The sequence below is a fragment of the Mirounga angustirostris genome, unplaced genomic scaffold (genome assembly GCF_029215605.1).
Source record: "Mirounga angustirostris isolate CCGP_5_RB_7025 unplaced genomic scaffold, mMirAng1.0.hap1 SCAF_6, whole genome shotgun sequence".
NCBI classification, from domain to species: Eukaryota; Metazoa; Chordata; class Mammalia; order Carnivora; family Phocidae; genus Mirounga; species Mirounga angustirostris.
The window spans coordinates 144,831,446-144,844,291 of record NW_026991714.1 but is presented as its reverse complement, the minus strand read 5'-3'; the positions used below and the strand labels follow the sequence as shown (position 1 = coordinate 144,844,291).

General features: G+C 47.7%; 1 protein-coding gene across 8 annotated transcripts in view; it reads left to right on the top strand.

Moving 5' to 3' along the window:
• Positions 1–12,846, top strand: part of FGFR2 (fibroblast growth factor receptor 2) — a 101,332-nt gene that overhangs the window by 44,890 nt on the left and 43,596 nt on the right. For all 8 annotated transcript variants that reach the window (XM_064595350.1, XM_064595348.1, XM_064595347.1 and 5 more), the window contains one exon: positions 3,843–3,966. In XM_064595350.1, the coding sequence (XP_064451420.1) occupies positions 3,843–3,966 (124 nt within the window). The remainder of the gene's footprint in view (positions 1–3,842; positions 3,967–12,846) is intronic.

Here is a 12,846-nt window from a genome sequence, read left to right as displayed (position 1 = left end):
TATAGTGTAGGCACTTGTAGGGTTGTGTGCGCGTGCGTGTGTATTTCTGTGCAACGGAATCCTGAGTATACATAGTTTTATCCCACCTACTTTTTTCCCCCCTATTTATCAGTAACTGTTCATGATATCTTACCTGGTCCGAACTTAAGAATACCTCATTGTTTTTAGTGATGGTATGCTATTTTGTTGGAATGAATTAACTATACGTTAGTTCATATAGGATGAACTGTGTATTATTAATGACTCTCTTCCTGATGGATTCAGTTTTGCTGTTACGAACGGTGCTCGAAGCAACAGTCTTGTTCGTGTGCCTTGAAGTCATCCTGCTGTTTTCTGTGTAGGCTAGATTTCTAGAAGTGGAATTAACTGGGTAAAAAGAAAAAAATGTGCTGCTAATTTTAATAGGCGCTGCCAGATTATTTTACAGAAAGGTTTTTCTCCATGTTCCTGTTCTCAGTTTGAGCCTCTCTTTCCCTCCAGCCTCACTAAGTACTCCGTGAGGTGGCTCTTCCTAATTTTTGTTAATCAGCTGGCGAATAACAGTGTCTCGTTATTGTTTTAATTTGCATTTCCCTGATTGTTAATGAGGTTAAGCATCTTTTCATATGTTTTTTGGGTATTTACATTCCCTTTTCTGTGAAAGTAGAGATGTACATTTGATCTAACTGGCAGAAGAATGATAGCTCTAAAAAGATGAGGAATATTAGAAAAACACGGTGAAGAGGACATCTGACATTTTTGTTGGAAGGGTAGCGTCTTTAGGTTGACCCTGAATTGGGGTATAGAATTGAAGTGCTTAGAAAAGAAACACAAAAGTCTTTGTGCCTTTGCTCCCCATCTTGGTAGAGTTACTGTTTGTCCTCTCTCAGCTTGTCATTAAGCAACCACTAATTAATGGTAGGATATCCCCTGTGAAAGTGTCAGACGTTCCCACTTTTGGCAGCTTCTAAGGGCGTCCATTTGGAAAATGCCACAGCTCATAAAATTTGGGATTGGTGGTATGTCAAGGAATCAAATACTGGAGCAATGGTGTAAGAAAATAAAAATTAACCGCCCTGCATGGGGCACTATTGATTGAGTACCAAGGTCTCGGAAAGGGCAGAAGCACCTTGTCTGGTCAATGTGTTTCTCATTGTGAAAGCATTTGATAAATGTTAACTTGTTAATATTTGTCGTGCATCTCCAGGAAGTAAATATTCAGGGAGCACATGCTCTTGAAGAGGGATCTTACGTGGAATGCCATAGCCCCGACGAGAGACTGGATCTGACCATATGCCCAGGGGTTAAAAACGGCAGTGGTATGCCGAGCTGCATATGCCAAGATTTAATGTCTTGGGCAGAGGCAGACGATGCCCTCCCTGTGCAGTTCAGGTTCAGCTCCATTTGGAATGTGCTGTGTGCCAAATCTGGATCCAGGCGCAAGAAAGACATTGACAGTTTGGACGGGGTCCAGAGACAGGCACTAGTCATGATTAAGGGCTTATGGGCATGACATTTGAGCGGGGGCTCAAAGAACTGAATATTTACAGCAGGGCTAAATGCTGGATTACGTGGCTTGGTGACGTTAGGGCCTATGGCTTCATCCCCAAGTTACCCTCCGTGTGATTAGTCCTTCAGAGTCCAGGAAAGTCCCATTTCTGATACCCCCTGAGAGCTTGGGGAGAGGGAGGGTCTCCGTGTGGGCCCATCTGCCTCACGTTAAGTCAAGGAGTTAGTACTGGAGTCGTCCATGCTCTTTAGCACACAGCTCCAGGGTTAACACCCAGGGGGCCAGGATTTCGGTAGAGCATTCTCATTGCCCTGGAAAACTTAGCAACCGCCTCTTCTCCTTCATAGCGTTCCCTCTATACACCGTGCATGGAAGGCCTATCCCTCCTAAGAGGATACCTAGCCTCTTGCTTGGGTTCTCCTGTAAGTCTATGGCCCAGCCAAGAGCAGAAGGCAGGTCTTCTCCAGTGGAGGAGACAGACTCTCTCCACCGGGGTCCGATGCCTTCAGATTCATTTTACCGCCAGACTCTTCACCTGGGACAGTGAGAAGGAATATCCCCTCGTCAGCTCCATGACAGTAGATTGAAAGAGTCTTCAGGGTTATACAGGGGAGTTGGTGAGAGGGCAGCAGCTAGGACAGAGGCACTGTCTGCCCAGAACCCACTCTTACTTCAGGGCTTGTACTTGGTGAGGAAGAGTCCAGCCCTCACCCGCGGGATCCTGCATAAGACTGTCCGGGATGAGCAGTGGGCTCGTTTTTGAACTCCTCATCAGTAGCTGCCCTCAGAGAGTGGCTTGCAACAAAGCTCAACATCTGATGTGACACACGTTGGGTGGGAACAGACTCTGATAGCCTCTTACCTCTGTTGGTGCTGCTTTTCAAAGCGGACAGCTGCTCTGCCCTCCTGTTTTTATAATGGAGCATTCATGAGATGATTTTCTTTATTCTCTAGTTCCTTGACTCACTCGTGTGCTTGCAGAGGCTCTGCGGGTATTATCAGTTTTTTGTGTGATTAGGGCAGAAAACACTTGCAGTGCTCAGGGAATCATTCAGAAGGTCAGTTGAAATTCCTGAAATCATAGTTAAGACTGGTAGGGCCCTGGCTTTTTATTTATGTATTTTTTCTCCATGTCTTTAGAGTGCCTGGCCCAAAATACCTTTACAACATGATTTGGATTTGGAGAAAAAGGTTAAAGCCTTGAACCTGCAAGATAAAATCTGCATTTTATAAAAAAGATTTTATTTATTTGACAGAGAGAGAGAGAGAGAGAGAGAGAGAGAGATGGAGAGCATAAGCAGGGGGAGGGGCAGAGGGAGAGGGAGGAGCAGGCTCCCGCCAAGCAGGGAGCCCGATGTGGGATTCTGTCCCAGGACCCTGGGATCGTGACCTGAGCCAAAGGCAGACGCTTAACCGACTGAGCCATCCAGGCGCCCCAATAAAATCTGTATTTTGGTCTTAGTAAGGAAAAGTCATGCTTGCTTGAAAGTTTGAGTCGATGAAAATATTTTAAAAGCAAGGTGGGAATGTTAGAGTCTAGTCTCTTTGCATGTTGACAGAACTGTGGGTAGGAATCACGGTAGCTTATTTTCACATGTGCTGCTTATCTTTGAAAAGTCTCAAGGAGTTTGTAAGCAGATGGATATACAACTTAGGTTTCCTGAGGATTCATTGCTCCCATATTTGGAATTCTGGGTATGTCTCTCAGGAGTATATAGCATCTATTTGGCCACTGCCAGAGATGGGGGCGGGCAGACATGTGTTCCCAGTTGAAACCTCTTGAGACTTCCAGACAGTATCTGAGGGCCGTGGGGAAAGAAACTGGAAGGCTCCAGGAACAATGGAGAATCTAGCTTGTGGGCTCCTCGGGAGAATCGCATTAGCTAAGGAGGGATGGAGTGCTCAGAGCAGTGCCTGGCATATAGTAAGTGCGCATTGGCATTGGCCCTAAATGGTCCATGGGTGCCGTGGGGCCTGAGGGTTCCTAGTGGATGAGCAGCCTTTCAGCCCCTCTGCTCTGGGGCACCGATAGGGTCGCAGGCTAATGTGCAGGTTCCCCCGGCCATTTGGTAGCTCCTGGAGGAACCTTCACACCACGACAGTGACCGACCCACCCTGCACACTTGCAGATCTGAACACGTCCATATTCCCGTTGCTAGACATTCACCTTGATGGTAATGATTGTTTTCATGTGTCTCCATTCTGAGTCCTTACTATGAGGGAAATGTAGAATTCAGGTGATTCTTCTCTACCTTCCTTGTCTCCCTCAACTTCTTTCTAAATCAAGAAAGCAAAGTGCCTGGTATTCTGTGCTAAGATTGTTAAATAAGCACCTTTACTTTGATCTTTTCAGGTGCGAAACCAGCATTGGAGCCTTATTATGGAGAGCGTGGTCCCGTCCGACAAAGGAAATTACACCTGTGTGGTAGAGAACGAGTACGGCTCCATCAATCACACATACCACCTCGATGTTGTTGGTGAGTGTGCTTCTTGCCGTCATGACATCATGAAAACGAGTCCCGTTTCTCCCCATGGTTTAGGGAGAGTTGGTGCATTCTCCTTCTTTCTAAATACACGCTGTCGTTGGAGAAGGGTTCTTCTATCATTTGACAGTGTGCTCTTTCCTGATGAGCCATGTTTTACATATTTTGTGTGATCCTCTTGGTTCCCTTGCATCTTGTGCAAAATGGACATAGTAGGAAAGGTGCTGACATTCTGGAAGCTGAGATTACTTTGAAGAATGTTAGTGTGTTCAGGGAAAGGGTACAGATACACTCTAGGAGGACTTTTAAAGTTTTATTTATTTTAGAGAGAGAGCAAGAGCGAGTGCAGGAGGTGGAAGGGCAGGGGGAGAGAGAGGATCTCGAGCAGACTCCATGCTGAGTGTGGAGCCTGGTGCAGGGCTCGATGCCAGGACCCTGACATCACGACCTGAGCTGAAACCAAGAGTCGGATGCTTAACCGACTGAGCCACCTAGGTGCCCCTAGAACTTTGTTTTTAGAAGAGAGGCACATGATCTAAAGAAGGGCAATTGTATTATGCTGGCTGAAGAGTAAAGGAAAAGGTATGACGATGAGTGAGCTGATAGCTGGCTGGGGCAGGTCAGGGTCAAGGTGCCCTTCACTTGCATCAGGAGAAAGTCATTCGGTATTGTAGGTTCAGCGTTTGTTCCTAGAAAACAATTTCTTCTGTGAAGAGGGAACTGTGTATGGGCTTGTAAATCTCTGAAGTGCTCAGATAGGTAGGCTATTTTAATTAAATATCTTAAGACCATGAGCCTGTTGTCCTGGAACTCAAATTTCTTCCCGTCTTGCCTGTTGTGATGGGTTGTGTTGTAACTGATGAGGAAATAGGGTTTCTCTGTCTTGTTGGAGGATTGGAGATGCCGAGGATGTGTGTCATTGCTGCAGGGATGGTGGGCTAAGATCTTTTCTTTGTGTGATCCATCTTTTCTCTGTCTTGTCATCTACCTGGACTCTGAGGATCACCACCTGGCCTGAGTCCTGGCTGAGGGTCAGCTAACCAGTTTGCCCTTCTCTTTTGCAGGATTGCTGGCTCCTGCAAAAGGTCTTAACTCCAGGCTCTCTCTGATGGATTTTGCCTTAAAGTGACCCTATGTAACTCCACAGACTCATGCCCACCCTCTGTGTCTATGAACAAAGGCTTTCCCCCATCATTTCCTATGCATGTGTCCCTGGTATTATTTCATGTGTGGGCATTTCTTCTCCTTTAAGAAACTAGAAATTCTTTGAAGAAAGGCTCCGTAGCAATTTGAATTGCCCAAAGAACCATGAAAACACCTTCCACAAGCTTGATTAACCAAATTACATAGATTTTGGTTTTTAGGTTAACTGAAAATGAAACAGAAAACCATTTTGATTTTCTATCAAATTAAAATAAATCCATAAGAAACTCTGCCTTAGCATGAGATAGTGTTTATTTCCACATGTATGTTAGAATTCAGTGAAAAAAAGTATTTGTGACATTTTATCTTTATTATTCAGAAGCCTTAATGTGAAATTTGGTAGCTTTTACATAATGTAGATCCTGTGGACATTCATAAGAGACTGAGTTTCAGAACCCTCTTTTCTCACAGAGATATTTGGGGGAGGTTTTTTAGTGGGAATTACTATGTACGGATATTTTATAGATCAAACAGAAAGAAGTAACACTCAACTATGAGAAGAGAGTGGTGAACATTTATTTTGGCATTGATGCCGCCATAAATCTATTGATTAAGCACACAACGTGGAGTTCACGTTGGGCCTCCCATCTCCTGAATTTGACATGAGAGTGTTTCTATTTAAGGAAAGAAAGATTTGGGGCTAAAAGTTCTTCAGTACTTAATTTTGAAACTAAGTAGTTGTGTGAATAAAGTAATTGTGTTGTAGCAGTCCATGGGGGATTCTGGCTTTGCGTAGGTCCACAGATTGCTCACTGGGATTGGCTGGGGACCCGTCTAGGAATCAGGAGTCAGCTTGGCCACCTCAGCCATGGGCTCTCTCGCTCCTAGCAGGTTTTAGGTTGAGTTGTTATGTAAAACATTCAAAAGCCCCTCACCCCACCTCTCCTTTGAGCTTTCTGGCAGCTCATCTCTGTGAAGCCCTGCAATCTCTCTTACAGTTTAGGGCTGGATTTGAATTGGGCTGCTGAATAATGGAATTGTGCTGTCTAATGTTAATCCCCTGGCAATCAGTCTTGTTGAAAAGAGCGTATGATTCAGTGGTGTAATGTAGAGGGAGCATAGAGCGTATGGAGTAATGCAGAGAAAGGCCTGATTATGTCACAAATTTGGGAGATTGCCCAGCCAGACGTGGGCCAATAATGACACAATGCTGGTTGGGAATATCCATTAAAGCTCAACCCCTAATAATTTTCCAAGCCTTGAACCTTCTTTATAAATAGAAGCCAAAAGTCAGTGGAGTATAAGACATTTTCAGGAAAGATGGAGGTGTGAAATACTCTCATCTTTGCTCAAAACCCCAGTAATTGCTTTGAGAAGCACTAATAAAGTAAGAATTGAGTCAGCTCGAGAGTCTCATGTAGACTTACGGGGTTGGCAGGCGGGCGTTCTGAACATCTCAGCAAGAGGCAACAAAAGGGATTCAGGCTTGAACAACGATTTTCTGGTGGCCCACAGTCCAAGTGTAATATACCGCCACGTGATGATAAGCTTCCCAGCTACAGCTGCGTCTCAGAAAAATCAGAGACTCTGTCCCAGTGAAAGTGAAGTCCTGTCCTCATTCACATTCTTCGAGGGTTTATTTTTGTTGCTATGATACATAGGTTTGCAGTTCAGATATTACGAAGCATCAAAATGGGCGAGATCTTTTTATTGAAATTCTTCCTCGGAAAGGCATTCCCATAAGCACTTTCACGTAAAAGCCGTGTAATTTAAGTGACATTCTTGTGTTCTGGAATTAAACAGCCAGCCATTGTTGTGTGTGAGGGAAATGGGAGCCCTTTTAGGAGGCTTGCTTGATCCTCATTAAAATTGACACCATTACTTTTCAGCCATTTACTTGCGAGGGAAAATTAGCGCGAAGTTCCGCATCTCGGTAATTGTGACTCTCGGAAACCAGGCTCCCCTCACAGGGCTGGCTCCGGGAGGTGACGGGTCTTGGCCCTCGTTCATCAGCGAAATGAGGCTGAAGCACCGGGTTCTGACGGCCCTGCCTCCAAGAAGACACAACCTGGAACAGATCCCGTGACCTTGGGTTTCGCAGCCCTTGTGTGTGCGAATGAAGGAGCCGAGACCCATTTACGTCCGCGAAAGGCAGCCTGGTGGTGTGGAGAGAGCAGCAGGGCCCCGAGGGAGTTGTCACAAGTCCCTTAGCCTTTCCTGAGCCTCTCCGGCCTCATCGGGGGAGTTGGAATAATGGTACCTGCTCATTCCCGTGATGGTTGTGTCCGTTTCCTAGGGGCTGCTGTGACGAGCACAAACTGGATGGCTTAACACAATGGAAGGTGATTCCATCTCCGTTCTGGAAGCCGGACATTTGAAGTCAGGGTGTCAGCGGGGTTGGTTCCTTCTAGAGACTCTGAGGGGGCATCAGTTTCACGCCTCTCCCCAGCTTCTGGTGGCTGCTGGCCGCCCTCGGCTTGTGGACATGTCATTCTCGTCTCGGCCTCTGTCTTCCTGTGGCCTTCGTCTCTGCGTCTCAGATCTCCCCCTGTGTGTCGTCTACAGGAACTCCTGTCGTTGGCTTGAGGGCCTGCCCTCCATCCAGGATGGTCTCATCTCAAGATCCTTAACTTAATTAGAAAGATCTTGTTTTCAAATAGGGCCACATTCATAGGTTCCAGGGGTGAGGACATGGACTTATCTTTTTTTGGGGGGGCCAAGTTCAACCCACTACAGTGGTTATGAGGAATCTGTTTGGGTTAACAGATAAAAACAAAAGCAACCCCCCCCCCCCCGCCCCGCACCAAATTAGCATCACGTGGCCAGCAACAAATGCTGGTTTTCTTCCTTCAAACCTGGACTTTCTGGAGAGTTAGAGGGCATTTTTATTTATTTTTATTTTTTTAAAAGATTTTATTTATTTGAGGGAGAGAGAGCATGAGAGAGAGCAGAGGGAGAGGGAGAAGCAGGCTGAGTGGGGAGTCTGATGCGGGGCTCGATCCCAGGACCCTGTGATCATGACCTGAGCCGAAGGCAGATGTTTAACTGACTGAGCCACCCAGGCGCCCCGAGAAGGCAATTTTAATAGCTTTCATTAGACTCCATCAGAAGTTTTATTAAATAAACTGAATGCCATGTTGGGACCCACAGAAGGGGCCAGTGTCTGCCGTTCACGTGTCCTGCTGGGTTTATACCTTTGGTTAATGCAGTCGTCACGGCTGTCCCAGGACTGGTCCAGTTGCAGGATAGGATCGTGGTGTTTGAGAGCTCCAAGTTCCTGAAGGTGGCGTCCACCCTCACCTCCCACCCTGCTGATAGTTGAGGCGATGCGGGATTTATTTGCCAAGTACTTAAAAGAACACCAGAGCGCAGGCCTCCATCTGGGTGTTCTGGAAACCTAGATTAATGCTCCATGCACTGCACATGGGGGTCTCGGTTTTATGTGTCCCGTGGTGTGGACCAGCAGGGACCACTGCTAAACTCTGAAAAGGTGCTGCTGTTACCCCCGCCCCATGTTCAAAACAACGAAGTGAGAGAGAGAGAGAGAGAGAGAGAGAGAGAGAGAGAGAGAGATGAAAGTGTTTAATGGACCAGTTGGTCCTCCTCGCTCATAGAGTCCATCGGCTTTGATTTATGAACTTTTTCTCCCTTTGCATGTCCCAATTCTGCAATCCCAGAGACCATGAGATCTAAGTTTTGAGGTTTTCACATGGCGTTGGATACTTGCGGGGCAGAGTGCAGGGGAGGTTGGAAACAGTGCCTCTGGATTTGCTGAGGTCAGCCATGCCTTGTCATCTATCAGTCTGACTTTCTAGAGTTTTGTCCGCCCCTGGGACAAGAGCTGTAAGCTCCAGACAGGGTCTCAGTGGATGGTTGGGAGCCAGTCAATGGCCAAGCACACCTCTGGCTGGGTGGGGGTCACTCAGGCCTCCTCACCAGCCCTGACTTGCTTAGAGCGGCAGAGCAGAATGGTGCTGTCGACTAGTCCTTGACATAAATCTGCTCTAACTGGGCTCCAGACATGATGGGACGGAGCCTGAAAGCACGAAGGAATCTGTCCTGGTGCTAACCCCCCTCCGGTGTGTGTTCAGGAGGAATGAAGAGTCTTTTATTCCAGGCACTGACTGATAAGCCTGGCTGTGGGGTTGACACCTGGCACTGAGCTTTTGGCAGCCCATCCCCAGCAGGAGAAGGAGAAATTGCATAAATTGTTTACTGCTCGGGGTAGCCTCTGTCCTGGGAGGACAAAGCCTCCAGTGTGATCTCTGAGCAGAAGAGGGACTGAGGCAAGTGAGAGTCCCTCAAGCCACACTTTTCCAGGGTGAATTTTGGACTCTTTTTTTGGGGGGGGGGGTTGGAACAAAGGAGCATTTAAGTAAATGAAGAAGTAGTGGCCTCGTTAATTGGTTGGTTTCTTACTGAAACTCAAAATTGGGTTCATTCCTGCTCACTTGCTCCTCATGGAAGACCCCTGTCTGTCCTCGTTTCCATCACACCCGGGCTTCTAGACAAAGCTTTTGTTTCTCTGTCTGATGAGGGGTGGCTGTCATGGTAGGTACGTTAAACCACATGAAACCATACATCCAGAGATTTTTAACGCCTTAAACACTTGACTCTCATGTTCAAGAGTTGCCACACTCGTGCATTTCCCTGGCATCCACCAGTCTCAGCTCCACAGAGCCCCTGGCGGTTCTGAACTTGAAGTATCTCGACCTAGAGGCTTCTTGGCCAGGCCCCATTTGATTTTCCATCTTCATCTTCTTGCTGCCAACTAATTCTTTCCTTTTCTTGCTCTGGGTTTAAGACTTGGTGTGTTTACCCTGATATTGGTCCTGCATGCCAGCTCTGGAGTGGTGAAATCGCACCCCGGGGGAGATAGAAACGCACCCCGGGGGAGATAGAAACCCCCCCCGCCCGTTGACAGTGGGTTGGGGTGCCACGCTCAGTCATAGGTCACAGCAAGCACCTTAATAAGTAAGCTTGTTCAGTTACCATAGAATCCTGGAACTGAGGGCTCCTGGGTGGCTCAGTTGGTTAAGCGACTGCCTTCGGCTCAGGTCATGGTCCCAGGGTCCTGGGATCGAGCCCCGCATCGGGCTCCCTGCTCCGCGGGAAGCCTGCTTCTCCCTCTCCCCCTGCTTGTGTTCCTGCTCTCGCTGTCTCTGTCTCTGTCAAATAAATAAATAAAATCTTTAAAAAAAAAAAAAAAAAGAATCCTGGAACTGAGCAGGGTTGTGTAGGAAGCAAAGGCCTGCGCTGCTTTTGTGGCCCCAGAGCCATTTCCCCCTTTCCTTCCCGACGAGGGCTACTATGTCAACGCTCCCGGACTCCCCTGCTGCCTGGAGGCGCCCCTGGAGGTCCTTGTGGGAATTACATGGTGGAGGGCTTCACATTCCATTTCCAGCTTGGGCAGCTCTGTGGCCGTGGAAGGCGTGGAACCTCTGACCCTCAGTTCCCTTGTCTGTAAAGCTGGGGTGGGGGGGTGGGGGGGGCAGAGCTTCTAAATAATAGAACCACGTGCTTGATTGCTAGTCACTATCCTTAAGTGGTCTCACACCTCCTCTTGGATCGGGAGGCACTCAGCGCAGCCCCAGTTAAAGGAGTGGTCTGTCCTCTTCGTTCCTCCAGGACAGAGATTTCAAAACTTCCTTTGAGCTACTGTTTAATGGGCTTTGGGTTACTACAGAGCAGATTTTTATACCTGTTTCACAACAGGGATTCTGGGGGGCAAAAGCTGGTCGGTGGGTAGCTACGTCACTCCAAAGGTACTGACGGGCATATGAGTGCTTTCCCGCAGGACCAAGACCAGCCGGAAGTTAGTCCTTCCAGGCACCGGGCGGGTGGTGTCTTGTGTGCTCGCTGCCGAGGTGGGAGCAGGTGCAAGCCAGCGTGGATGGGGCATGTTAGGACTTCGCAGCGTCAGCATTTTTGCCGTGTTCTCTGCAAGCCATCAGTTGCCCTCTGCCCCATAGTTGAGGAAGGAAGCCTTATTGATTGCTTTAGATTCTGGCCGGGGTCCCGGCCGAGGTGGCTGGGGAGAAGGCTAGGCTAATATTTGATCTCTTGTCTCATCTTTGGCATTGAGTCTGTGGTGTGGGCAAAGAGGATGTGGAAGTGTCACAGAAAGTTACGGTCTTACAGCTTTTCGTAAGAAGACGGTCTCCTCACATACCTGGTGGTAGGATGGGTCGGGGCAGGGGTTGGGGAGAAAGCTGATGCTGTCCGAGCGTGGGTGACTGGTCTCGGCATGAAGATCGAAGTGCACTGCTGGCAGTCACAGTGCCCAGGAATGGGCTAGAACTTCGTAAGAGCTCTGGCGGGGCGTGCCGAATTGGAATAATAGAAGAAAAGCAATTTAACGGGTGACTTTGGTTTTTAAAGATTTTATTTATTTATTTGAGAGAGTGAGAGAGAGCGTGAGCAGGGGGAGAGGGAGAAGCAGATTCCCTGCTGAGCAGGGAGCCTGACGCGGGGCTCGATCCCAGGACCCCCAGGATCATAACCTGGGCCAAAGGCAGACGCTTAACCACTGAGCCACCCAGGCACCCCTAACGCGTGAGTTCTATTTGGAGTTTGGTTCTTAGCACGGTGAGTTCTCAAGCGAGTCCTCTTCAGAGCTTCTCTCCAAACACTTAATACAGCTTCGATTTCCAGTCACCTTTATAAACCAAAAGACCCCAGTTGGGAAGTATTAGGTCAACTGTCATTGAAGTGTCAATATAGAAGTGCCATGAGCTTTCTTCACGTTTCAAATGATACCTCCACCAGAGCGCCTTTATGGCCGCCGCCTCCCTTAGGACGGGGGTGGCAGTCAGTTGACTGAGACGCGGGCTCTGCCCTGTTGGAGTTCTCATGTCATGTCTCATGTCTTCTGTGCTCAGAAGACCCCAAAACTGCTACAGTGGGATGATGATAGATAGGGATGGAGGTTTCTGGAAGTTGCTAGAACTACTTTTTCTTTCTTTCTCCCAGAGCGTCCCCCTCAGAGCGTTCTTTCACACATAAGTATACAGACCAAGTAAGTGTACAAATAAGTATACAAATCAACAGGTCAGACTGTGCACCAGACCTATTTCCCCTCATATCAGGTTGAAAGTGATATTTTGCAAGACAGGTATTGGATACTATTCCAGAAGGATCATTTGACAGTTGTGCCTTCTTTGAAAAAGGAAGTCCTCTTTTTTTTTTTTTTGACAGAGTGCACTTGAGCAGGTTGGGGTTGGGTGAAGGGGCAGAGGAAGAGGGAGAGAGAATCTTTTTTGTTTATTTTAAAGATTTTATTTATTTATTTATTTGAAAGAGAGAGAGAGACAGAATGAGAGAAGGAGAGTGAGAGAGAAGCAAGCTCCCCGCTGGGCAGGGAGCTCAACGTGGGGCTTGACCCCAGGGCCCTGGGATCATGACCTGATCCGAAGACAGTTGCGTAACCAACTGAGCCACTCAGGCGCCCCAGGGAGAGAGAATCTTAAGCAGGCTCCACGCCCAGCATGGAGCCCAAAATGGGGCATGGGGCTCAGTCTCCCAACTCTGAGATCATGACCTGAGCTGAAATCAAGAGTCCGATGCTTAACTGACTGGGCCACCCAGGCACCCCAAGGAAGTCCTCATTTTATTGGGTTCAGTATACACTCTGGACTGGGCCTGAAAAGTAAAAGATTCAGTCCTTTGCATTTTACGTTTTGGCCAATAGAAACAAGATCATTCTGTGTGTGAAACCATCAGCGAATGTTC